General features: G+C 41.3%; 1 protein-coding gene across 5 annotated transcripts in view; it reads left to right on the top strand.

The window, feature by feature from the left end:
• Positions 1–26,407, top strand: part of LOC103280468 (tyrosine-protein phosphatase non-receptor type substrate 1) — a 236,307-nt gene that overhangs the window by 175,127 nt on the left and 34,773 nt on the right. For all 5 annotated transcript variants that reach the window (XM_008119591.3, XM_008119594.3, XM_008119590.3 and 2 more), the window contains exon 4: positions 23,863–24,177. In XM_008119591.3, the coding sequence (XP_008117798.1) occupies positions 23,863–24,177 (315 nt within the window). The remainder of the gene's footprint in view (positions 1–23,862; positions 24,178–26,407) is intronic.

The raw sequence follows: 26,407 nt of genomic DNA, 5'->3' as shown, positions 1-26,407 counted from the left end.
CTTAATCAGCTGAATACTTAGCAGCTATCCTAGCACTCCTGCGAGACGCTGCTTGAACTCCCCTCTGTTGTTTACAAAACTCGTGGCGAGAAAACACAGGAGATTTAGGCTCAGGGCTTGTTTGACAGACTTCTGGAAGACAAATCTCTTGCAGGTGCAAGGTTCCCAAATCTGGCTGGGAAAGTTCCAAATCTGACTGAGACGGTGAAAAACCCAAGTTTTCCTCTTCATCTGGCACTACAGTGCCAGGAATGGGACTACATGGCCCATGACTCATCACACTCATTGATAAGTTGAAGAGAAGGTCCGGTGCTGCCATGTTTCCACTCAGGCATTCAAAAAGGCCAGAAACAGCACTATGGCAGAAATAGGAAAGGGAATTGATGCTTCTTTTAGGTTTTCCAGAAACACACTAAGCTCTTACCTTTGGCCACTGTTTTCAGAGAAGGGGATGGTTGTTTTCTGATAGGCGTTAAGGTACACTAACATTGACCCATGGATACATCAACACTTTTTGGGTTGATTTTGTAACTAAATTTTCTAGACTCTTCCATGAGCCCATAGAACAGAGCTTTTTAACCTTTTCCTACTCATGAGCCAGATAAATTTTTGCAGGATCCCAAGTACAGTAGAGTCTCGCTTATCCAACATAAACAGACCGGTAGAATGTTGGATAAGTGAAAATGTTGGATAATAAGGAGGGATTAAGGAAAAACCTATTAAACATCAAATTATGATTTTACAAATTAAGCACCAAAACATCATGTTTTACAATAAATGGAGAGAAAAAGCAGTTCAATACATGGTAACAGTATGTAGTAATTTACTGTATTTACAAATTTAGCACCAAAACATTGCAATGTATTGAAAACATTGACTATAAAAACATCTATATATATAAAAGGGTAATGAAATTTCGGCCTAGGACAAAACAACAAAACTACACAACCCAGAAACACTAAACTTGGCAGCACAACCCCTCATCTATGCCTCTACGTTCATACAACAAAAAGCTCCAGCTACTCCAGAAAACGGCCAGGCTTTGAGACTGCAAGGCTATTCACTGGTATTCCACTAGGTCAACAGAGGATTCCCATAAGCCACAGCAACGCGTGGCCGAGCAAAGCTAGTTGACTACTAAAAGGCGGATAATACTGAACATTGGATAAGCAAAGGTTGGATAAGTGAATACATATACTACTGTATATGTGAATACAAAATAGGAATGAAAATCAAATCTGTACTGATAATAAATCAGCATTTGCAAGACTTGCTAAACAAACTGATTTTCCTTTTTGTGGATTACGGCGGAAGCATTTTCTGCAGAGTCCACTGTAAACATTGCATGTTGTTACTAACGGATTTGTGTAAGTGAGTGGCATTCTGAAACCTTTTACTATTGCCAACATTTTTGTGACCACAACATTGACATAAGGGGTTGGGATCCACAGTTTAAGAAGCAGTGATATAGAATACTGTGATTTTGCCTATCTCCACCCCCACCCCCCAAAATAACATATTCCATCCAAAGTTGGGAAGGAGACATTGTCCTATCACCACCCACTACAAACAAGTTTGTGAAGGCTTGAAATCTACTCAGTTCATTTCCTGAGTGCAAATAGGGAAGATGGTCATGCGCAATCTGCAAAGAATTACATACTGCCAACAACAGCAGGCAGAAAGGATGAAGAAACAAGTTCAGCCTTGACACTTCTGTCTCAGCCAAACAACTGAAAAACAAAAGGTGGAACGTGGGAAGCAGAAGCAGTGTGGAAGGGCTGCTTGAGAGTTTCTCTCTTCTTGTATATTGTGTTTACAACTGCCACTTTCATTTCCTTGAGACTTCAGGACCAACCCTTGAGAACGGAGGGGGCTGAGCCTTGTGACGCAGAAGGGAGTAGTGTATCCTTGGGATAATACAGTTGTGGGGAAAGCTAGAATGAGGAGGTAAACTGGGAATACTTTTGGATCAGCTGGATGTGGAAATGGGTTTGAGGATCAGAGGGAATAATTTGGATGGAAATCATAGAATCATAGAATCATAGAATAGTAGAGTTGGAAGAGACCACATGGGCCATCCAGTCCAACCCCCTGCTAAGAAGCAGGAAATCGCATTCAAAGCACCCCCGACAGATGGCCATCCAGCCTCTGCTTAAAAGCCTCCAAAGAAGGAGCCTCCACCACGGCCCCGGGGAGAGAGTTCCACTGTCGAACAGCTCTCACATCTCTCTGGATGTGGAAATGGGTTTGATGATAAGAAGGAATAATTTGGATGGAAATGCGTATCTGGGTAATATCGGAACCCATAGTCAGGGAACAGGGGCATCTTTATACAGCCAGGCAGGATGCAAAATGCACCCAGTGGTCCATCCATTGCTCCCAGTCCTGTTAGGGCTCACATCCCATATAGGTTAGTCTTTCACATAAGGTTTTTATTGGGGCCTTACATTGCTGCTAGATGTGTTGTTGAAGGCTTTCATGGCCGGGATCACAGGGTTCTTGTATGTTTTCAGGGCTGTATGGCCATGATCCAGAAGTAGGGGCAGCTAACAACTCTGAACAAAGGATTCCTCCAGGCTAGGATGTGAGGCTGGGAAAGCCATTTAATGCTAACAAAGGTGATTAATTACAACATTCACACTGGCCTCCAACAGACAAGAGTTCTTCCCCACACCCAGGAACTTCCACAGATATATAAACCTTCCTTGCCTAGTTTTTCCATATACCTCACAGCCTCTGAGGATGCCTGCCATAGAGGTGGGTGAAATGTCAGGAGAGAATACTTCTGGAACATGGCCATACAGCCCGGAAAACATACAACAACCCCATTGCTATTAGAGCTTGGGGAAGACTCTAGCTGCCACTCAAGGGTTTTTTTCCCCAGATCCTACATCCAAAGTTCTCCAAAATCAGGGTTTGGGACATTAATTCCTTCAGAGGAAGGCCAGAGGAATAACTATATCTGTGAGATAATTTCCAGAGTGGGAGAAATAACCCAAGTCTATTCACCAAGTGTGAAGGGTGCAGTTAGCAATCCAGATTTACAAGTGTTTGAGTGGGATCCATCCATTAGCATGTGAGTAACTGAGAAGATTGCATAGTCAATATTGAGGGCATCTACTTGCCTTTGTTTCCTTTGTTTTTTGCCTGGAGACATCCTTTGTCTGGGTGGTGTTCACTGGCCCTTGATGGTTTGCTGTTTGGGGGCTTCCTGTATCTGGGTGCCGTTCATTGGTTACTGTTTTGATTTTGGTGTTTCTCAATACTGGTAGCCAGATTTTGTTCATATTAATAGATGCTTCCTTTCTGTTGAAATTGTCCACATGCTTGTGGATTTCAATGGCTTCTCTGTAGTCCGACAAAGTAGTTGTCAGAGTGGCCCAGAATTGCTATGTTTTCAAATAATATTCTGTACCCGGCTTGGTTTATGGACAATTTCAACAGAAAGGAAGAAACGGGATATGAATCAAGGGACATGAAAGGCACTACAGACTAATCCAACCAGAGAAGTCAGCCATAGCAGAGCACTTGATGAACCAACCTGGACACAACATATTATTTGAGAACTCAGAAATGGTGAACCACTCTAAAAATAACCATGCCAGACTACACAGAGAAGCCATTGAAATCCACAAGCACATGGACAATTTCAACAGAAAGGAAGAAACCATGTAAATGAACAAAACCTGGCTTCCAGTATTTAAAAACTCTAAAATCAGGACATTAAATAAAGAACAACACTCAGAAACAGGGGGATTTAAGACAGGAAATAATCAGGGCCAGCTAACACCTCCCAACAAAGGATCCCCCCCAGGCAGGGAGCAGCCAGGCTTTGAAGCTGCAAGGCTATTCAGTCCTAATCAAGCTAGCCAATTGCAACATTCACACTTGCCTCCAACAGACAAGAGTTCTTTCTCCCACCCTGGTCATTATTCCACAGGTATATAAACCCAATTTGCCTGGTTTCCAACAAACCTCACAACCTCTGAGGATGCCTGCTATGGATGTGGGTGAAACGTCAGGAGAGAATGCTTCTGGAACATGACTATACGGCCTGGAAAACTCACAGCAACCCAAACAAAATCTGGTGACCAGTACTGCCTATGCAATATTCGCAGATACTCACATGCTAATGAATGGATCCCACACAAAACACTTGCAAATCAGGCGTGCTAATTGCATCCTTCACACTTGGTGAATAGACATTGGTTCCTTTTCCCAACCTGGAAATTATTCCACAGATATACTTACTTTACTACCATCAGGTTTTTTGAAAATGCCAGCCACAGATGCAGGTGAAACATCAGGAGAAAATGCTGCTAAAACATAGCCACACAGCCCGGAAACCACAAAACACTCCAGTGATTCTGGCCATGAAAGCTTTCAATAATACATTAAACTGGGTTGTTGTTTTTTTAATTTAAATGCCATGTTTGGTGTAATTGCAGTGGATGCTTTATGTGCCGTGCTTAATGATATCAACAGGCCCCTTTTTCCTGTTGCTTTAGTTCACCAACATCACACCTCTCTGCAGAAAAACTATAGTTCACCCTTAAAGTAATGAGTGTGCCATGGCATTTGATTGTCCCTGTGAGTAACCTGCACTCGGGTTAGAACTGATAAGGAGAAACAGAATAGTTTCCAATTGGCAAAGGGATCAAGCTGCAATACATTTTATAACCCTGTTCAATTTATATGCTGAATGTACCATACATAAAACAGGATTAAACTCAGAAGGAGGAGGTGTGAAAATTGGAGGAAAGAACACCAGCAATCTAAGATACAGATGACTATCATACTACTTGCAGAAAATAGCAGAGAACTTGTAATGATTGGTGAAGAAAGTTGAGGAAGAAAATGCAAAGGCAGGTTTACAACTGAGCATTAAGAGATCTAAAAATAATGGCACCAGATGATTTACATAACTTTAAGCAATTTTTTCCGTGTCGAGAGCAACTTGAGAAACTGCAAGTCGCTTCTGGTGTGAGAGAATTGTCCGTCTGCAAGGACGTTGCCCAGGGGACGCCTGGATGTTTTATCATCCTGTGGGAGGCTTCTCTCATGTCCTCGCATGGTAAGCTGGAGCTGACAGATGGGAGCTCACTCCACTACTCAGATTCAAACTTTGAAATACTTAAAATCATTAATCAGAACGGAAACCGCAGTCAAAAGTCACAATAAGACCATGACTTGGAAGGATAGCTAAAGTAACTAGACTGTAAAGATATCTCATCTATACACATAATAAAAGTGAAAATCTGTATGTCTGTATGTGGCACGGGTGTCCACTCACACAAACAGCCTCCAGCATCCACAAACAGGCTATAATTCCCAGTGCTGAGGAGCCACCAAGTCATTCCCTCCCAGGACATTGCAGGTTACAGCGAGCACATCCCAGTGTTCCTTTCCCTGCCCATTTGCATGACCCCGCCCACTGCCTCTCCCTTAACGCTTTCCTACCCTTTCCTATGGCACACAGCAATCAGATGAATTGATCAGCAACTGAACATACTAGGTTTGGGGAGAATTTACCATGATTTATAGGAGTTTTAGGAACTGGGATGTATAGTTCACCTGCAATCTAAGAGCACTCTGGACTCCACCAATGATGCACCTGGAACTAACTTGGCACTCAGACCCAACATGGCCAACTTTGCATACTGGCGGGGGTTTGGGGGTGATTGACGTTGACATCCAGGAGTTATAGTTCACCCATATTCAGAGAACACTGAACCCATCTGATGACAGATCTGGACCAAACTTGGCACACAAATTTGATATGGCCCATTGGGAATACTAGTGGACTTTGGAAGTGACTGACCTTTATCTCTGGGAGTTATAGTTCACTTGTATTCCATGGGCCCTCTGAACCCCACCAATGACAGATCTCGACCAAATTTGGCACACAGACCCAACTTTGCATACTGGTGGACTTTGGGATGATTGACCTTGGCAGCAAGTGTTATAACTCACCTGTATTCAATGAACACTGATCCCAGCAGATGACGGATCTCAACCAAACTTGGCACACAGACCTAACATGGCCAACTGTGAATACTGGCAGGGTTTGGGGAGGATTGACCCAAGGTTTTTGGGAATTGTAGTTCACCCCATCATTATGCATTTTCTAATGGGAGCATTCATAAAAAATACCCTGGGCACTGCCAGGTACCCAGGATAGTTGAATAATAAAGTTAATATAGTCCTTGACATCGTACAACCTATCTCTGTGTAGGGGCCGGGCTGTGTCCCCTTTGGGGTGAGAAGGGCGGAATATAAATACTGTAAATGAATAAATGAAATGAAAATGAATGTGTATGATTGGAAAAAAAGGAGCCCCGGTGGCAAAGTGCATTAAAGCACTGAGCTGCTGAACTTGCAGACCGAAAGGTCCCAGGTTCAAATCCCAGGAGCGGCTTGAGCGCCCGCTGTTAGTCCCAGCTCCTGCCAACCTAGCAGTTCAAAAACATGCAAATGTGAGTAGATCAATAGGTACCGCTCCAGTGGGAAGGTAATGGCGCTCCATGCAGTCATGCTGACCACATGACCTTGGAGGTGTCTACGGACAATGCCGGCTCTTCAGCTTAGAAATGTCCCCCAGAGTCGGACATGACTGGACTTAACATCAGGGGAAACCTTTACCTTTTTATGGTTGGAAAAGCTGAGCAGTGAAGAAAGCAAGGAGGAAGAACAAGAACTCGTGTGAAGCATGCTGCTGGAGGAAGGTTCTTCAGAGACTGTGGATGGCTAAAAAGACAAATAAATGTGTTTGGGAACCAATCAAGCCTGAAGTCTCTCTAGACGCCAAAATGAGTAACAGAGACTCTACCTTGGACATTTCATGAGAAGACATGACTCACTAGGACAGATGATGATGCTCGATAAGGTAGGAGGCAGCAGGGAGATAGGAAGATCCCATTCCAGATGGATGGACCATGCCAAGACCTAAGCAGGGCTGTAGAGGACAGGGTGACTTGGGGGCCGCTCATTCGTGGGGTCAGCATAAGTCAAAGTCAGCTTGACAGTAATTAACAACAGCGATATTGAGGCAGAGAGGACTGGCACCATTTGGAATTGATAGGAATGGATACCCAGGCTTTAAAGCTGCCTGGCGTATAAAATGAGAACATTCCCTTCCTCTGGCACTGTTTGATCCGAGATCTGTTCTTTCTACCCTGCAGAGAAACACAGCATTTCAGTTCAGCTCATGCTTAGAGTCCTGGCAGCCCTAGCTGAAGCTGGGAAACTGGGAAACTTTAGTCCTCCAGATATTTTGGCCAAAATGGCATGGCCAACGGTATGGGATTATGAACATGTCAGTCCAAAACATATGGAAGTCCATATGTTTCCCCGTATCTGATCTAAGGGAAAAGAACAAGGGTGCGTAGCAGGGAGTTGGACTGGGTGGCCCTTGTGGCCTCTTCCGTCTCTCTGTATCTCAGATGCTAAGCAGCGGATATGAAAACATATCGAGCCCTCGCCTTTGCACCCCCTGCCCTGCATCCCAAATTGGACCTTCCTGTCTGTATGGCAACAATCTCCATCCCCCCAATTTGCAGCTAATCCTGAATGATCTAGTTTGGTCTTGCGGTGCCAGTAGAACAAAGAGATGACAAATGGAGTGATTCCTGCCTCCAAGGTAGCTATAAAATCTTCATGCTTAAAAGAGCACAATTTCATCGGGCTCCTCATTAACTGAAAACCCTCATTTACGGCTCACAAATGACAAAATTTTGAGTTGCAAGTAAGCAATGTTCTTTGTAGTCGTAAATCTGCATCGCCTACAAACATAGAATGCAACAACGTGTACGCTTACATGGCATACTTGCGATGCTGAAAGATGTATCCGTGGCACACTAGCCGATAGCGTCCCTGATGTCTGTATATATAATGAGATGTGTGAAGCAGCACATCACCCCGCAATATGCTAGGGTTACATATTTCAAAAGGCGGAAAACACATTTAACAACTCCTAATCACTACAGTAACTCCTACTTTAAATATTCATACTATATGCACTGTTAGAAATACTCCTAGCCTTCATTGTATTTAAATAGCAACAAATTGCCTTGCCTTTCCCCCATCTCTGCCTCTTCCAAAGCTGCCTCGGCTTCTTTCTTTTTCTCCTTCTCTCTTAATCTCTCAGTCTCCCATTCTCTTCTCCTCTGAATACTCCACTGAGCCATTCTCTGCCTCATCTTGCAAAATTATCAGCAGTGACTCAGGGTCGAGGCAAAAAAGGAAGGAGACAGACAGACCCTCTGGACATATTTTTTTTTAAATTCTGGATATTTTTAAAACATGTACTATAAGAAATAATGGTTTTCCAAGAGTTTAACTGACAAGTACCCACTAATGGAATAATAGCAATGTATTAGATATCATTAAACATTGCATTATGTGCAATAAATGAATATAAATCTTAGATAAGTGGTTATTTATGTATTATTTATTTACAGTATTTATCTTCCGCCTTTCTCACCCCGAAGGGGACTCAGGGCAGATCACAATGTACACATACATGGCAAACATTCAATGCCATATGAACATAGAGACAGAGATAAAGACAGAGACACAGGCAATTTAACCTTCTCCAGCTTCCAGCTTCCTGGGGGTCTGCTCGATTCCAGCCACAGGGGGAGCAGCTACTTCATCGTCCACTGTGATGCAGAGTCCTTGGATACTTCCTCATTCCAAACACTGCTGATATTTATGGTGTCATAAATTAGTTAAATTAGCCTCCCCACATAAGTGGTACCTAAATTTCCTACTTGATAGATGCAACTATCTTTCGGGTTGCTTAGATCAACAATGAGCAGGGCTATTTTTTATTTTAATGGTCGGGTGCTTACTCCAACATGGGCTGGCCTCAAACGCATGACCTCTTGGTCATAGTGATTTATTGTAGCTGGCTACCAACCAGCCTGCGCCACATCCCAGGCCAGTTACAAATCATAATCAAACTGTTACATTCACAGTATGATGAATGGTAGTTGTATTCACAATGTAGTAAACTTTCTTGTTTATTTCCTTGACTCTTCATAAAAGATGGGTAGACCCCTGATCCACAACCGGTTTTGACTACGTATAGTCTTCGTCTGGTGGTAGGGTATGCAAGTATTGGGTAACATAAATACAATTGTACAAAGTGTTTTCTGGCCTAGTAAAAATAGCTAATATTAATACATTCTACTTACTTTTGTTATTTGAACTAAATTAATACAGTAGAGTCTCACTTATCCAAGCCTCGCTTATCCAAGCTTCTAGATTATCCAAGCCATTTTTGTAGTCAATGTTTGCAGTATATCATGATATTTTGGTGCTAAATTCCTAAATACAGTAATTACAACATAACTTTACTGCGTATTGAACTACTTTTTCTGCCAGATTTGTTGTATAACATGATGTTTTGGTGCTTAATTTGTAAAATCATAACCTAATTTGATGTTTAATAGGCTTTTCCTTAATCCGTCCTTATTATTCAAGATATTCGCTTATCCAAGCTTCTGCCGGCCCGTTTAGCCTGGATAAATGAGACTCTACTGTATATGAATTGTTTGAACTAAATAACAAAAGTACAGTAGAGTCTCACTTATCCAACATTCACTTATCCAACATTCTGTATTATCCAACGCAGTCTGCCTTTTAGTAGTCAATGTTTTTGTAGTCAATGTTTTCAAAACATTGCGATGTTTTGGTGCTAAAGTCATAAATGCAGTAATTACTACATAACATTACTGTGTACTTTTTCTATCAATTTGTTGTAAAACATGACCTTTCGGTTCTTAATTTGTAAAATCATATTGTAATTTGATGTTTAATAGGCATTTCCTTAATCCCTCCTTATTATCCAACATTTTTGCTTATCCAACATTCTGCCGGCCCATTTATGTTGCATAAGTGAGACTCTACTATAGTATGTATTAATATTAGCTATTTTAACTAGGCCAGAAAACACTTTGTACAATTGTATTAATGTTACCCAATACTTGCATACCCTACTACCAGACGAAGACTATAGGTAGTCAAAACCGGTTGTGGATCAGGTGTCTCAGGGTTGTTGTATGTTTTCCAGGCTGTCTAGCCATGTTCCAGAAGTATTCTCTCCTGACGTTTCGCCCACATCTATGGCAGGCATCTCAGAGGTTGTGAGGTCTACTCATCTTTTATGAAGAGCCAAGAAAATAAACAAGAGAGCTTACCACATTGTGAATGCAACTACCACTCACCATACTGTGAATGCAACAGTTTGATTGTGATTTGTAACCACTTATCTGAGATTTATATCCATGTATTGTATGTAATACAGTGTTTAATGATATCTAATACATTGTTATTATTCCATTAGTGGGTACTTGCCAGTTATTTTAAAAACATGCCTGGGCAGAAATGTTAGCTCTGGAAAACAGGCCAAAGAGCATTACTCGAACAAACTTCCTGACCTTGTCTGATTTGGGAATCAAAGCAGAAGACCAAGGGAAATATCCGTGATTGCCAGGTACAGTGAGGAAAGAAGCTGCCTGACATTTTGGAGAGCCATTTTGCTAGGTCGTTGACAATAATAGCGTGAGGGGGGTCTTGTCCATTGTGACAGGTTTTGGAATACCTTCCCTTGGGAAGTCTCAGCGGTGCCAACGCCACCGGCGAAATTTCCATGCCAAGTTATCAAGGGAGGCCTAATTGATGTTATTCATTTTGCACATATGTCATGGTTGGCATTGTTTAAAACGGTTTTCCATTGTCTGGCTGTAAGCGATTAAAGGGTTTTAATATAGTCTTAGTCTTTTACAATTAATGTTATTGTTCTTCATTATCCTAGATTGAGTTTATTGTATGCCACATTGTGCTTTAGATCAGGCATGGGTAAACTTATGCTCTCCAGGTGTTTGGACTTCAATTCCCACCATTCCTAACAGCCTCAGGCCCTTTCCTTTTCCGCCTCAGCCGCTTAAGCGGCTGAGGCGGAAAAGGAAGGGGCCTGAGGCTGTTAGGAATGGTGGGAATTGAAGCCCAAACACCTGGAAGGCCCAAGTATTATTTAAAAATATTTGGAATCCAAGGTTGCCAAAACCATGGCTTATGGAGAGCCGACTGTACATACCAAGTATATTTGATCCAATTTGTTCTCATAAGGGTTTCATGATCAGAATCACTAGGTTGCTGTGAGTTTTTCGGGATGTATAGCCATGTTCCAGTATCATTCTTTCCTAACGTTTCACCTGCATCTGTGGCAGGCATCCTCAGAGGTTTGTTCTGTCGGAAACGATGCAAGTGGAGTGTATATATATCTGTGGGCTGTCAGGGTGAGGGAAAGCACCCTTGTCTTTTACAGTCAACTCAACAAATGCAAAATTCAGCAAAGGACAAGAGGGAAAAACTCCAAACATCACCCAAGTCAAAAAAGGAGCACAATCAAAGCCCTGACAGACCGTGCACAAAGAATCTGCGAACCTCACCTCCTCCAAGGTGAACTCAACCACCTAAACTGGGCTCTACAGGCCAATGGAGACTCCATCACAGACATCAGAAGAGCTGCAAGGCCATGAGAGTCAAGACAAAGATCCACCCAGAGGAAAGGTGTACTTACCATACATCAAGGGAACTACTGACCGCATAGGGAAGCTGATGAAGAAGCACAACCTACAAACTATCTACAGACCCACGAAGAAAATCCAACAAATGCTACGGTCAGCGAAGGACAAGAGGGATCCTCTCTCTTCTGCAGGAGTCTACCGGATACCATGCAGCTGTGGACAAGTCTACATAGGGACCACCAAACGCAGCGCCCAAACAAGAGTCAAAGAACATGAAAGGCACTGCAGACTAATTCAACCAGAGAAATCAGCCATAGCAGAGCATTTGATGAACCAGCCTGGACACAGAATACTATTTGAGAACATAAAAATGCTGGACCATTCTAACAACTATCATGTCAGACTACACAGAGAAGCCATTGAAATCCACAAGCATGTGGACAACTTCAACAGAAAGGAAGAAACCATGAAAATGAACAAAATCTGGCTACCAGTATTAAAAAAACTCAAAAATCAGAACAGTAAATAAAAAGCAATACTCTGAAAACAGAGGATTTCCAGACATGAATCAACCTAGGGCAGTTAACGACTCTAAACAAAGGATACCCCAGAGGCAGGAAGAAGACAGCAGATAAGCTTTTCAATGCTAATTAAAGTGATTAACTACACAACATTCACACTGACCTCTCTCACCCTAGACTTTCCACAGATATATATTAACCTCTTTGCTTAGTTTTCTCCATACCTCACACCTCTGAGGATGCCTGCCATAGATGTGGGCGAAACGTCAGGAGAGAATGCTTCTGGAACATGGCCACACAGCCCGAAAGACATACAACAACCACAAGAGGGATTCTCTAACCACTGCAGGAGTCTACTGTATACCGTGCTGCTGTGGACAAGTCTACATAGGGACCATCAATCACAGCAATGCCCAAAGAACATGAAAGGCACTGCAGACTAATCCAACCAGAGAAGTCAGCCATAGCAGAGCACTTGAGGAACCAACTTGGACACAGCATATTATTTGAGTACACAGAAATACTGGACCACTCTCACAACCGCCATGTCAGACTACACAGAGAAGCCACCAAAATCCACATGAAGCACATAGATAATTTCAACAGAAAGGAGGAAACCATGAAAATGAACAAAATCTGGCTACCAGTATTTAGAAAACTCTGAAATCAGGACAGTAAATAAAGAACAACACTCAAAAAACAAGGAAATTCCAGACAAGAAACAGTCAGGGTCGACTAACACCTCCCAACAAAGGATGCCCCTAAGCAGGAAGCAGCCAGGTTTTGAAGCTGCAAGGCTATTCTATGCTAATCAAGATGATCAGTTGCAAAATTCACGCTTGTCTCCAGCAGACAAAAGTTCTTTCTCCCATCCTGGACCTTCCGCAGGTATACACCCCACTTGCCTAGTTTCCAACAGACCTCCCAACCTCTGAGGATGCCTGCCATAGATGTGGGCGACAGTCAGGAGAGAATGCTTCTGGAACATGGCCATACAGCCTGGAAACCTCACAGTAACCTAGTGATTATGGCCATGAAAGGCTTCAACAACACAATCAAGTACCGGTTAATACATTCCAAACAAAGGATGACTCCAGGCAACAACACTGATTGACTTTGAAGCTGCAAGGCTACTCAATGCTAATCAAGCTTACCAATTCCAACATTTACACTTGTTTCAAACGGACAAGGATTCTTTCTCCCACTCTGGACACTCCACAGGTATATACACTCCACTGGACTCATTTCCAACAGACCTCTGAACAAACCTCTAAGGATGCTTGCCACAGGTGCAGGTGAAACATCAGGAAAGAATGGTACTGGAACATGACCATACAGCCTGAAAAACTCACAGCAACCTAGATGAGCCAATATTTGAGTCCAATAGGTGAAAGATTTCCCAAGTGAGGATATTCTTCGGCATACAACTAAGCTCTCCTTTTTCATCCATTCCCTCAAGACATGGACTCAGAGGGCTCCTTTACATTTCTGGTGCATATATAATTTGCAAAGTAGACTTGTTTCCAACATCCTAGAAATTACTTTCCAGTCACAGACATTTCCAGCTCTAGATAGGGTTTCTCAAATAGGGGAGGGGACCCGCCAGATGATGAAGGATTATGACTCCCAGAAGGCCTAATTTACATGTTTGAGGACAAGGTTTCTGGGAAATGAAGTCCAGCAATATCCAAAGCCTCCCCAGCAAAGAACTACCTCTGCAGAATGCATCCCTCTATCTCCTTAGATGTCCCTTCATCCGCTCCAAGTACATATGTAATTTCTTTTTTTCAATCTCTTTCCCTGCCCCAAGTGCAAAACATTATCCGCACGGATGTTAGCTTCAAAGCCGGGCGCATAAAATATAAGGAATTCTCCACTGATGGATGGGGAGGAAATAGATTAAAATGGCACTGCTTGGTTTTGACATTTCAGGGTTTCTCGTTCTTATTAACCAACCGTATGTCATCCCTTAACCATGTTAAAGGTTTCTGGGTTTTTTTACGGCTTTATATGGTAGGTCTGAATTAAGTCAAGCGTGCTCGTGGTGGGAAGGAACGGCTCAGTTTTGCATTTCTTTTCTCTCCCAGCCTAATGCTTTACTTCTGCACTGTACGAATACGTTATCAGGCTCTCTGTTTTTTTGAGCTGCCTTATTATTTTTGAGTCTTCTTTCCTCCTGCTCCCTCGTATTCTTATTATTCTTTTTTTCCTTCCAACAATTCCTAACAGCCTCAGGCCCTTTCCTTTTCCCCCTCAGCCGCTTAAGCGGCTGAACACATGGAGGGTCCAAGTTTGCCCATGCCTGCATTAGAACCTACAGTGTTTAACTTTCTTTTTAATCTATATTTTTGATTATTTTTTCAGCAACATATGATTATACAAATGCAAAGATAATAATTTTCTAATATGTCACTTATATTACCCATGCACCTCTTAAAACTAACTCTGCCAGCCCTCCACCAAACTAGTGATTGGGATGACACATGATGGAAATATTTTTCAATATGCTGCACACTGGGGCTGCTGTGCATTGGTATCATTGCACATTGAGAAACAAATGTGCATCATAAACCATTGCGCAATGGCTACACTGCAGTGGCTACACTTCCATAATGCTTCCAGTGTCGTAATTTCATCTCCACACTCCTTTAAGAATACAAACATTTCACAACGGCACCATTCAGCCCTACGTGATCCTAAATCAGACTACTATGATGCAAGTTCTCAACAGAATGCAAATCAATTATACTACAGTGTTCCCTCACTTATCATGGTGGTTACATTCCAGGACCATCCGCAATAAGTGAAAATCCGCGAAGTAGGGACACTATATTTATTTTAATATTTACACATTATTTTGGTAGTTATACACTATTTTAAGTCTTTATCAACCAATCGTGTGTTAATAAATCGCCTCCTTCTCTTCCCGTTGCCGCTTGGGCTCCTTTTCTCTCCCTTTGACTTCTCCTTCCTCCCTTCCTTAGGCTGTAAATTGTAATTTTTAATGATTTATAATCCTCTTTTAGAGTTCATTGAAAAACTGCATGTAATGAAGTGTGGTTTTTTAAGTTATAGAAGCCATGTTTAACTGTGTTTTAAAAAGGGTTAATATTTCAGTTACTCAGCACTCAGAGTTGGTTGCCATGGAGAAGGGCGCGGAGCCAACTGGGTTAGCTGAAGAGAGAGCAGAATTTGGAGAGTCAGTCAGTCAGAGTCTGTGGTCAGAGAACCATAGGGAAGGTTAGTTTTTAGAGTCAGTGCCCTTACGAGGTACCGGGAGACTGATTCTGGTTGAGGGATCAGGGTGGCTCAAATGTTTGATTTTTGAGTCAATTTTAAAATAAGTTTGGTGACTTATTTTAAGATAGTCTGTTTCCAGATAAGGAACAGATAGGCTGTGTTTGTAATTCATAGGGTGACTGCAGGTTTAGGCAGTGGAGAAAGAAGTGACCTTCTAGAAAGTTTGGAACACCTCAATATAGTTTTGCAACTGTTCAGTAACGTGCCTCAAACAACGTGCCTCAAACATTAAGCTTGTGCCTGAATAAACTTGTTGTTGTTCTCTCGAACATCTCAGTCTCTGTCATACATACACACATCAAGAATAAACAAGAAGAAAGAAGAAAAATAAAAGTCTCCTCTCTAAGTAGCTAGTGGCTACGTATTCCTATAGTGGTGGCAAGAATTGATGATCCCCTTTGTAATTTGGTGGCAGCATTATAAAACCTCTATAATTTGGTGGCAGTTTTTAAATAAAAACATCTTTAATAACTGGTAGCAGCGGATATAGTTATATATATAATATAATTAGTTAATAAAAACAACCTCCACCTCCACATCTCCACAAATTGGTGGCAGCGGTGGGATTTCAAAAGGATTTCCCCCTGCCTGAGTTTGTTACAATTGGTGGCAGTGGTGGAATTTCAAAGGATTCCCCCCGCCTGACATCTTTACACTGCAAAACAGCGAATCTGCAAAAAGCGAACCGCAAAGTAGTGAGGAAACACTGTACATCGGACTTTTTCAAACATTTCATGTTGGTGACACACTTTTAAGACATGCATCATTTTTCAAACACAGTAATTCAGTTTTACTAGCAAACCTGTTTTTCTAGAAATACTGTTATACAAAAGCTGACTGGCACATCTTGGGAATCACAACCAGATACAATGAAGACATGTGCCCTTGCGCTTTGCTACTCTGCTGTTGAATACGATGCATGCCCATTGTGGAATACATCCCACCACGTTAAAACAGTGGATGTGGCTCTTCATGAGACATGCTGCATTATCACAGGATGTCTACGCCTTACACCACTGGAGAAATTATACTATTTAGCTCGTATTGCACCACCTGACATCCAGTGGGAAGTAGCAGTCTGTAACAAAGCAGTGACATCTCCGGTCCATCCTCTGTTCGGATATCGGCCAGCAAGCCAACAACTTAAATCAAGAAATAGCTTTCCACGACCCACAGAGGGACACCTCAGCAAGTGAGAGTCCAAAAGTGGCAGGCTAAAACCCGGAACCTCATGCAGTGCTGAAACTAGATGAGAAACTCCCCCTTGGGCACACAGAAGACTGGGCGACTTGGAAGGTGCTGAACAGACTGCGTTCTGGCACCATGAGATGCAGAGGCAATCTTAAGAAATGGGGTTAGAAAGTGGAGTCCATGACATGCGAGTGTGGAGAAGAGCAAACCACAGACCACTTACTACAATGCATTCTGAGCCCTGCCACATGCACAATAGAAGATTTTCTCACCGTGACACCAGAGACACTCCAAGTGCCCAGCTACTGGTCAAAGGACATCTAGTACAATGCCAAGTTTTTAACTTTGTGTTTCTAAATACATTATAACTGTACCTTCAAGCCACTTCTGACACGACAAATAAATTAGCAAACCGGAGGTTAAACCAACCCCTTATAAGAGATACAGACACATATATAAATCATGACGGAATGTGTATCGACACAGTATATCTCATGAAAACTTTTCATTAATATAATTTTAAAATATATATGATTTATTGCTTATTTAGTATAGACTCAGAATGTTCTCATTATGTACAGTAGAGTCTCACTTATCCAACAAACGGGCCAGCAGAACGTTAGATAAGCGAATATGTTGGATAATAAGGAGAGATTAAGGAGAAGCCTATTAAACATTAAAATAGGTCATTATTTTACAAGTCAAGCACCAAAACATCATGTTATACAACAAATTTGACAGAAAAAAGAGTTCATTACACATTAATGCTATGTAGTAATTACTGTACTTACAAATTTAGCACCAAATTATCATGATATATTGAAAACATTGACTACAAAAAAGCGTTGGATAATCCAGAATGTTGGATAAGTGAGACTCTACTGTATATGCAATACACATATACACAACAACTGCGATACACAGTTTGGAAAGCTGTGCACAACACTGTTAAAGCGTTGTCGAAGGCTCTTTAATAAAGAACACCAGTCAGAAACAGGAGAACTCCACACAATAAATCAAGTGCCATCTTAAAACCTCCCAAACAAAGGCAGCTACAGCCAGGTTTTGCAGCTGTAAGGCTGCTCAATGCTAATCAAACATTCTGGCTAATTGCAACATTCGTACTTGCCTCAAACACACAAGAGTTATTTCTCCCACCCTGGACACTCCACAGATATATAAACCCCACTTGCCTCATTCCCACAGCTGTCTGAACAAACCTCTGAGGATGCCTGCCATAGATGCAGGTGAAATGTCAGGAGAGAATGCTACTGGAACATGGCCATACAACCCGAAAAACTCACAGCAAGCCTGTTAAAGAGCTGGTATTCCACTTTAAATCCTATATCTGCCTCTTGTGGAGCCCTGGTATTTGTAGTTTAAGGAGGGGCCTTTAAAATTCTCAACCCAAAGAGATCCTGGGCCTCTACAAACTACAAACCCCAGAATTATGCAGGAGGAAGAAACAGGGTTTAAAGTGTTACATCAACTCTTTAATGTGTAGTGTGATCGTCTCCTAAATGTATGTTTGGTTGCTTAATTTGTCTCCTATCTTTCTCCCAGCACAGGATCTGACAATAGAAATTTAAAGCTTTACAGTTGTTGTTGTTGTTGTTGTTGTTGTTGTTGTTGTTGTTGTTGTTGTTGTTATATATTTACATTCCACTTTTTCTGTCTTAAAAGAGACTCAGTGCTGCAAACTCTAAAAATAATTTAAAAACATCACTTTAAAAAAAGAAAACAACCCATTTGAAAAGGTCCAGTCCCATATGGAGATATCCATGTATCAGTTGACCTTTTTATCCAATGGGCAGGATCCATCTTCAATTAAAGATTGTGGAAGTGAAAGTAGAGATCGATGAGCATTCTCCACTGGTGCTTCTGTGTGCTGACATGTGGAGCATTCAGGTCTCCTATTGACATATGGCAAGCCCTGTAGGTTTCCTAAGAATTTCTTAGCCATGGGATATTCAGAGGGAGTTTTCCATTGCCTTCCTTTCAAATTGCCGTGTTACTATTTTAGCTTATGTATTCAATGAAACCATTCAAGATACTGTAAAGGTTGCGCGCCACAATCAATGCATAACTTCACACGCAGCAGGGCATTTTTAAAGGAATGGTTACCAAGCGTTCGTTCTTCTGTTTGAAGGGTTGATAAGTGGAAGTTGTCTGCGGCGCACAATCCTGACATTCAAATTGCGTTTTAAAAAGAAAAAGTCGATACAAAGCTGTAAATACATTTAAACAGGTCAATATCCTACTATATTTATTACTCAGCTCATCCTCCACAAAATACCTAAATCAAAAGGAAGAAGAATTCCCAACATTCTCATCAAAGCTTAAACGTGATTTTAAAATACGCACACAAATGATTTGGGAATGTGAAATATATACAGTAGAGTCTCACTTATCCAACATAAACAGGCCGGCAGAATGTTGGATAAGCGGATATGTTGGATAATAAGGAGGGATTAAGGAAAAGCCTATTACACATCAAATTAGGTTGTGATTTTACAAATTAAGCACCAAAACATCATGTTATACAACAGATTTGACAGAAAAAGTAGTTAAATACGCAGTAATGCTATGTAGTAATTACTGTATTTACGAATTTAGCACCAAAATATCACGATGTATTGAAAACATTGACTACAAAAATGCATTGGATAATCCAGAACGTTGAATAAGCGAGTGTTGGATAAGTGAGACTCTACTGTATATCGGGAAATTGTATTTTTGATTTGTAACAACTTGCAGAAGACATTGAAAAGAGAGATTGGTTTTAATGACAAAGACTCCTTTTGGGATAAAGTGATGAATATGGAAAAGAAGACGATAACAAGAATATATAACAAACTTTTGGAAGCATCAACTGAAACAAAACTTGTAAAAAATTGTATGATAAAATGAGCAACAAATATAGGGAAACCAATTAAATTAAAAGAGTGGGAACTCATGTGGAATTCAAAATTAAAATATACATATGCAATGGATTTAAGAGAAAATTGGTACAAAATGATGTACCTAATAAAAATTAGGAACAATGTATAAAAATTTACAAAACAAATGTTGGAAGTGTGGCGAACAAGAAGGAATGTTCTACCATATGTGGTGGATGTGTAAAAAGGCAGTTAACTATTGGAAAATTGTTCATGCAATATGTCAAGAGATCCTAGAAATTAAAATACAGCTGAGACCTGAATACTTTCTATTGAGTATGACAGACGAGGAAGAGAAACTGGACATAAATAAAGACATCTTGTTTGTCTATTTAACCACTGGAAGAAGAATGGTCTATGCCAATGATGGGCAACCTTTTGCGCTTGGTGTGTCACTTTGGGGGGAAAAACCCCATAATTTCGCAATATGTATAGTTTAAATAACAAAAATATATAATTGTAATATATAACTATATTTAATAAATCAAAAACTATTTACTACTATTATTTCCATGTACAACAATCTATGGCACCTCTTGCAGTTTCCACGCTGATTTCTCTCTATTCTAGTTTCAATGTAGTCATGAATAATAACTAATATAATAATAATATAATAGTAATAATATGATAATATACTACAATAATAATAGAATAATAGAAATATATATATATATCTATATATATAAAAGAGTGATGGCATCAGGGCAGCGGACAAAACAACAAAACTACAAGCCCCCCAACCTCAAAATTTGACAACACAACCCATCATTCACGGCTCTAGGTTGATACAACAAAAAAGAAAAGAAAAATAAAGTCCTAATTACAGGGAGAGGAATAATAGTTTTTATCCAATTGCTGCCAGTTTGAAGGCTAAGCTCCGCCCACTTGGTCTCCTAGCAACCTCCTCAGCCCAGGGGACAGGCACAATTAGGCCTCACTTAGGTCTCTTCCACAGATTATCAGATTTTAACTGGATTATATGGCAGTGTAGACTCAAGGCCCTTCCACACAGCTATATAACCCATTTAGAATCTTATCTGCTTTGAACTGGATTATCTTGACTCCACATTGCCATATAATCCACTTCAATGTGCATACTAAACATAAAGACAACCATACAACAGACATCCAATACCACCACTACCTCAACAATTTCTCACCAACACCACCAGACAACGCCATAGCAACGCGTGGCCGGGCACAGCTAGATAGATAGATAGATAGATAGATAGATAGATAGATATATATATATATATATATATATATATATATATATATATATATAATGTAATGTGCATAATTCCCATGGAGTAAACAACAAAACCACTGGACCAAATCACACCAAATTTGGCCACAAAATACATAGTCATCCAATCAATCTGCATGCGGCAGCTTGTCAGCAAAAATGGCTAGGCGTGTCAGTGCTGACACGCATGTCATAGGTTGGCCATCACGGGTCTATGCCAAACTATGGAAATTAGGAGAAGTCCCAACCAAAGAGGACTTGTTAGGTAAAATAATGGATATCATGGATATGGACAGACTAATATTTTTAATGGAAAAAAGTACAGGAGGATATATAACCTTCCCCTTCTTTCCCAAATTCCTTCCTACCCGATTTTATTTATGTTAGTAAATCTTTAATAAAAAATTATATAAAAAAGAAAAGAGAGTGGGAAACAATAGTTCACTATTTAAATGGTGTGTGCTTCCTTCTCTCCATTGAGTGTGCAAAACCAGAGGTGGGTGTCCATTTGGGGCACACAACTATTATTCTTCAAATATCCCGACATGCAGAGATGTACGTGACACAATCTGAGTGTAGGATCTAAACCTATATTTCCAGACAAGACAGGGTTTCTACTTTGGTTTCTCTCCCATCCTTTCCGCGACGCATCTTCGATTTCTTTTTCTCCTTTTCTTTGACATTTTCTCCCTTTTCAAGTCTTCTCCCCAGTTCCCTTTTCACACCAGGAAGCTCTTTCACTGTTACTCTTGATATAAAACTGCCTTTCGGATCCTGCTGTATCATCCAACTCCCTCCTGCAAAAAGAAAAAAAAACCTGGTCTGACTTCTTAATGAAACTGAGGGAAATCAGTTCATTTACTTGATGATTTCATGGCTCTCCAGAATGTAATTTGGAACTCTTGGATTAATGACAGCCTTGGGCCAGGACCCTATTGAGTTCCTGCTGGCTCCCCAGATTGTATATTGAGCTTGACATCCAAGCCAAGATCCTACACTGAGGTTGTATAAATTAAGTCTCGATATGTGGAGTTGCGCTTTCATTGTGCTACACACCCCACGCGTTGAATGTCAGCACTGCACACCCAACACACTCATTCCACTGAATGCAGCCATTCCACTGAATGCTCAGCCAAATACTCAACAAATATGCATGTAAATGCCTAAATTAATGTGGATCTGCATGTGTACAGCTCTGCTTCTCTGGTTTTGAACTGACACAGAAGTGAAGAATGTTAGACCAAAATGTGCAATGCTTCTGCAGGAGAACTTACACATGGCATCCACAGCATTCCAGTAGTTATGTTTACATATGAGCAGATACTGTTGCTTTTAAAAGGGGATTACAGCATACATAGTGGCAAGCAACCATATCTTTGTTCATGCAGCCACATAACCTTATGTTGGATAAGATCCAGGCCATGGACCTCAAAAATGTAAGACTTAATGTCTTCTAAATTTCTTCCACAACTTCCAACCTGGATCTTGTATTTCCTACAATCCATGTGGAAATGTTTGTACGTGTCTGGACTATGCCATGATCCATTGTCATAAATAGTAGTGGATTCAGGATGGCCTAGATCAGCCTCTATCAATTTGGTGCTTTCCAGGTTGATAGGAATTTGGACCCAATAGACCTGAAGGCACCAGTTTGGGCAAAGGCTGGCTTGGAATGACTTTATGTTCATAGTGTAGCCTTATGAATTTTTTAAAGACTTGATGCCAATCATTCTCACAATATCTGCCTTGCTTTCTCAGTTCTGCTCTGCGGGGAAAATATGAGATTAAGGGTGGGATCTACCTTGTCCAGTGGGGGCAAAGCATGTGCAGACCGCCAAATGTTTTTGAACTTCAGCTCCCATCCTTCCTGTATAGCTGGGAACTTCAGTCCAACAATACCTGGAAATCCAGATCTCTGCAGAAAGGAGAATCAGCTCATATGGGAACCAGCTTGGCTGTATGCAGGATTTCTTGGACTTATACACAGTGGAGCTGCCATAAACACACCCACAAACACAATCTAACTTTTGTCGTGACCTAAGAACTGAGCAGTGGCAATAGAGACATGGGCCAAGAGATCTATAATTTACTGGAAAGCCATCGGTCCCATGACTGAGGTATTTGATACTCTTAAGTTGCAGACCAAAGACCTGCAACTTGAATCCTGCAAGGCTGAGAAACATGAATTTATTTATTTATTTATTTATTTATTTATTTATTTATTTACAGTATTTATATTCCGCCCTTCTCACCCCAAAGGGGACTCAGGGCGGATCACATTATATACATATAGGGTAAACATTCAATGCCCATATACACATAGAACCGAGACAGAGACAGATGAAGAGGCAATTTAACCTTCTCCTAGGGAGATGTTTGATTCTGGCCACAGGGGGGAGCACTGTGACGGCACTTCCTCATTCCAACATCGTAAATTAGTTAAATTTGCCTCCCCACTTTATAAGTGGTACCTTATTTCCTACTTGATAGATGCAACTATCTTTCGGGTTGCTAGGTCAGCAACAAGCAGGGGCTATTTTATTTTATTTTATTTAATTGATGGGTGCTCACCCCGCCACGGGCTGGCCTCGAACTCATGACCTCCATGACCTCATGGTCAGAGTGATTTATTGCAGCAGGCTGCTCACTAGCCTGCGCCATAGCCCGGCCCCAGTATACAATCCCTAATCCTTCTTCAGGAATGCCTTAGACCCAGGAACTTCTAGACTTTATCCGTACAACGTATTGGCATAACCTTTTCCCACTAAGGCAACAACATGTGGACAAAAGTGACTGCCGTATTTCTTTGACATTTCTTGCACCTGTTTACTATGTGAATGAAGAAGTATGAATTCAGTCCTCCATTGGCAACCCAAGGGCTTGTTCCCAGTACTTGGACAATGCTCCTTACTCCATAAACTGCACAGTCCTTGAAGCCAATGTCAACAACTTCTTGAAGACCTACACAAGCCCTGGAGCTGGTGTGCCAGTGCCAACAGTGTGCCACCCATGAGCCTTTGGTGAGATGGTGGGAAAGACTCCGGGAGAGGAGGAGTGGGATTGATTTCTAGGCTTAACCCAGTTGGGAACGTTATATTGATGTGTGCCTTCTCTCTCCCTTCTTCTTGCAGCTACACCTTCGCAGCCACTTATCCAAGCACCGCTCAGCCGAGTGGAGGCAGGGGCCTCTGTGACTTTCAATTGTACCTCCGATCGATTCTCTCCTCGAGACATTACAGTCACCTGGTTGAAGGACTCGAGGCCCATCTACCCCTTGCGGACCACCGTTCGGCCAGAAGGAGAAAGCATCTCGTATGAGGTTTGGAGCTCCGTGGAGGTGCAGCTCAACAAAGAGGACGCCAAGTCACAGCTCATCTGCCAGATCGAACACAACACTTTGAAAAGTCCCTTGAAGCAGAGATTTAGTCTTGGGAATGTCCTCCGAGGTACTGGGACTGGGAGGGCTCTGGGTTCCTGATGGGGAACAATTGCAAAAAGGGGCAGAGCTGGTGCATATTGCATGTCAAGGAGAAAGAACTGGTTGTCATTTTAGTTGAGCTCTTTGGGTCTTGGTGTCTTTGTTGTTTGTGTTGTCGAAAGCTTTCATGGATGGAATCACAGGATTGTTGTGTGTTTTCTGGGCTGTATGGCCATGTTCCAGAAGTATTTTCTCCTGACGTCTTGCCCACATCTATGGCAGGCATCCTCAGAGGTTGTGAGATATACCTCATAGGAGAGAATACTTCTGGAACATGGCCATTCAGCCCAGCAAACACACAACAACCCTGTCTTTGTTGTTGTTTGCATTTATAAATGGCCTCCACTCCTAAGTGATATGGACATGGTCCATGCAGAATTGGAAAATCTTGGAGTTGGAAAGCCACAGGGACTTTTAAGTCCAACTTCTGCCATACAGGAATCCATAATTACATTAACCTTAGAAGGTGTCCATCCAGGCTCTGTTTAAAGCCTGTTTAAAGACAAGACAATCTGGTCTCCTCTTATAGTAAAATACTTCTTCCTAATATTTTGGTGGAATATTTTCTTCAGGCCATCCATTTTGATCAGGGGTCCCCAAACTAAGACCCGTGGGCCAGATGTGGCCCTCCAAGGTGATTTACCTGGCCCCCACCCTTAGTTTTAAACTTTGGCTTGCCCAGAGTCTGAAATGACTTGAAGGCACACAACAACAACAATCTTAATTAACTTGACTATCTCATTGGCCAGAAGCAGGCCCACACATCCCACTGAAATCCTGATAGGTTTATGTTGGTTAGAATTGTTTTTATTTTTAAATATTTTATTGTTCTTTCATTGTTGTTGGGGGGGGGGGGTTGACCTGCAAATAAGACATGTGCAGTGCGCATAGAAATTTGTTCATTTTTTTCTTTTTTATAATATGTATTTATTGGAATTTATATACCATAAGAGAAAATAAGAAAAATTTATTATACATTGAAAGTGGGAGAACAATATTTTTATTATAAAAAAGTAGGGAAAATGGGAGAGAGAGAGAGAGAGAGAGAAAGAGAGAGAGAATAGTAAAAAAGGGGGGAGTAAAGGGGAAAAAAGAAAAAGAAAAAAAGAAAAAATTAGAAAAAAATATTAAAAGTTCTAGACTTCCATCCTGCTCTTGCTATTCCTTAAGCATTCATAGTTAGTATCCCATTGTAACGATACTATGTCCCCTTCGTCCTCTTCTAGTCTTGGAAATAATGAACTTCAGCAGATGAGATCTAATTTTACCTGTTTTAAATAGTCTTTGACTAGTTCCCAGTTGGTTTCTTTTTTTGGTAATCCTTGGTTTGGGGATAGCCAGTAAGTCAACCTAGCCATGTTCATAATCTCTATTACCTCATTTAACCAATCTTCTTTTTTAGGTATTTATTTTTGTCTCCACATTCTTGCATTTTTTTTTCAAATGATAATTCAGCCCCTCAACAGTCTGAAGAATTGCGGACCGGCTCTCTGCTTTAATGGTTTGAGGACCCCTGATTTAGATATTTAAAGCTGGCCATTCTGTTCCCTCTCAACTTTTTTGTGCTCTTTGCTAAACATACAAAGCCCCTTAAGTTGTTCCTCACAAGGCTTACTTTCCAGACTATTGTTCATCTTTCAAAATAACAAAGACAATAGAAATTAGCATGCAAAGGGATCCTGTAGCAGCTGAGAGGGAACAAAGTTAGTGGCATAAGCTTTCATACATAAATCCTGCTTCCTTCTGTTTCCCAATTAGTCTCTATGTTGCTTCAGGATCCCTTTGCATACCGCCCCGGTGGCGAAGTGTGTTAAAGCGCTGAGCTGCTGACCTTGCAAACCGAAAGGTCACAGGTTCAAATCCTGGGAGCGGAGTGAGCACCCGCTGTTAGCTCCAGCTTCTGCCAACCTACCAGTTTGAAAACATACAAATATAAGTAGATCAATAGGTACCGCTCCGGCAGAAAGGTAACGGCGCTCCATACAGTCATGCCTATGGCCACATGACCTTGGAGGTGTCTATGGACAACGCCAGCTCTTCGGCTTAGAAATGGAGATGAGCACCAACCCCCAGAGTCAGACATGACTGGACTTAACGTTAGGGGAAATCTTTACCTTTTATCCCTAGCTAACATGGCTATGACTTTGGATTCTACCTCAGTACAAACTGAATATCACCACCACAACAGTCTGAACACA

Source organism: Anolis carolinensis, chromosome 4 (assembly GCF_035594765.1).
Source record: "Anolis carolinensis isolate JA03-04 chromosome 4, rAnoCar3.1.pri, whole genome shotgun sequence".
Classification (NCBI taxonomy): Eukaryota; Metazoa; Chordata; class Lepidosauria; order Squamata; family Dactyloidae; genus Anolis; species Anolis carolinensis.
Note: the sequence above shows the minus strand (reverse complement) of the source record. Positions and strands in the feature narration are given on the sequence as shown.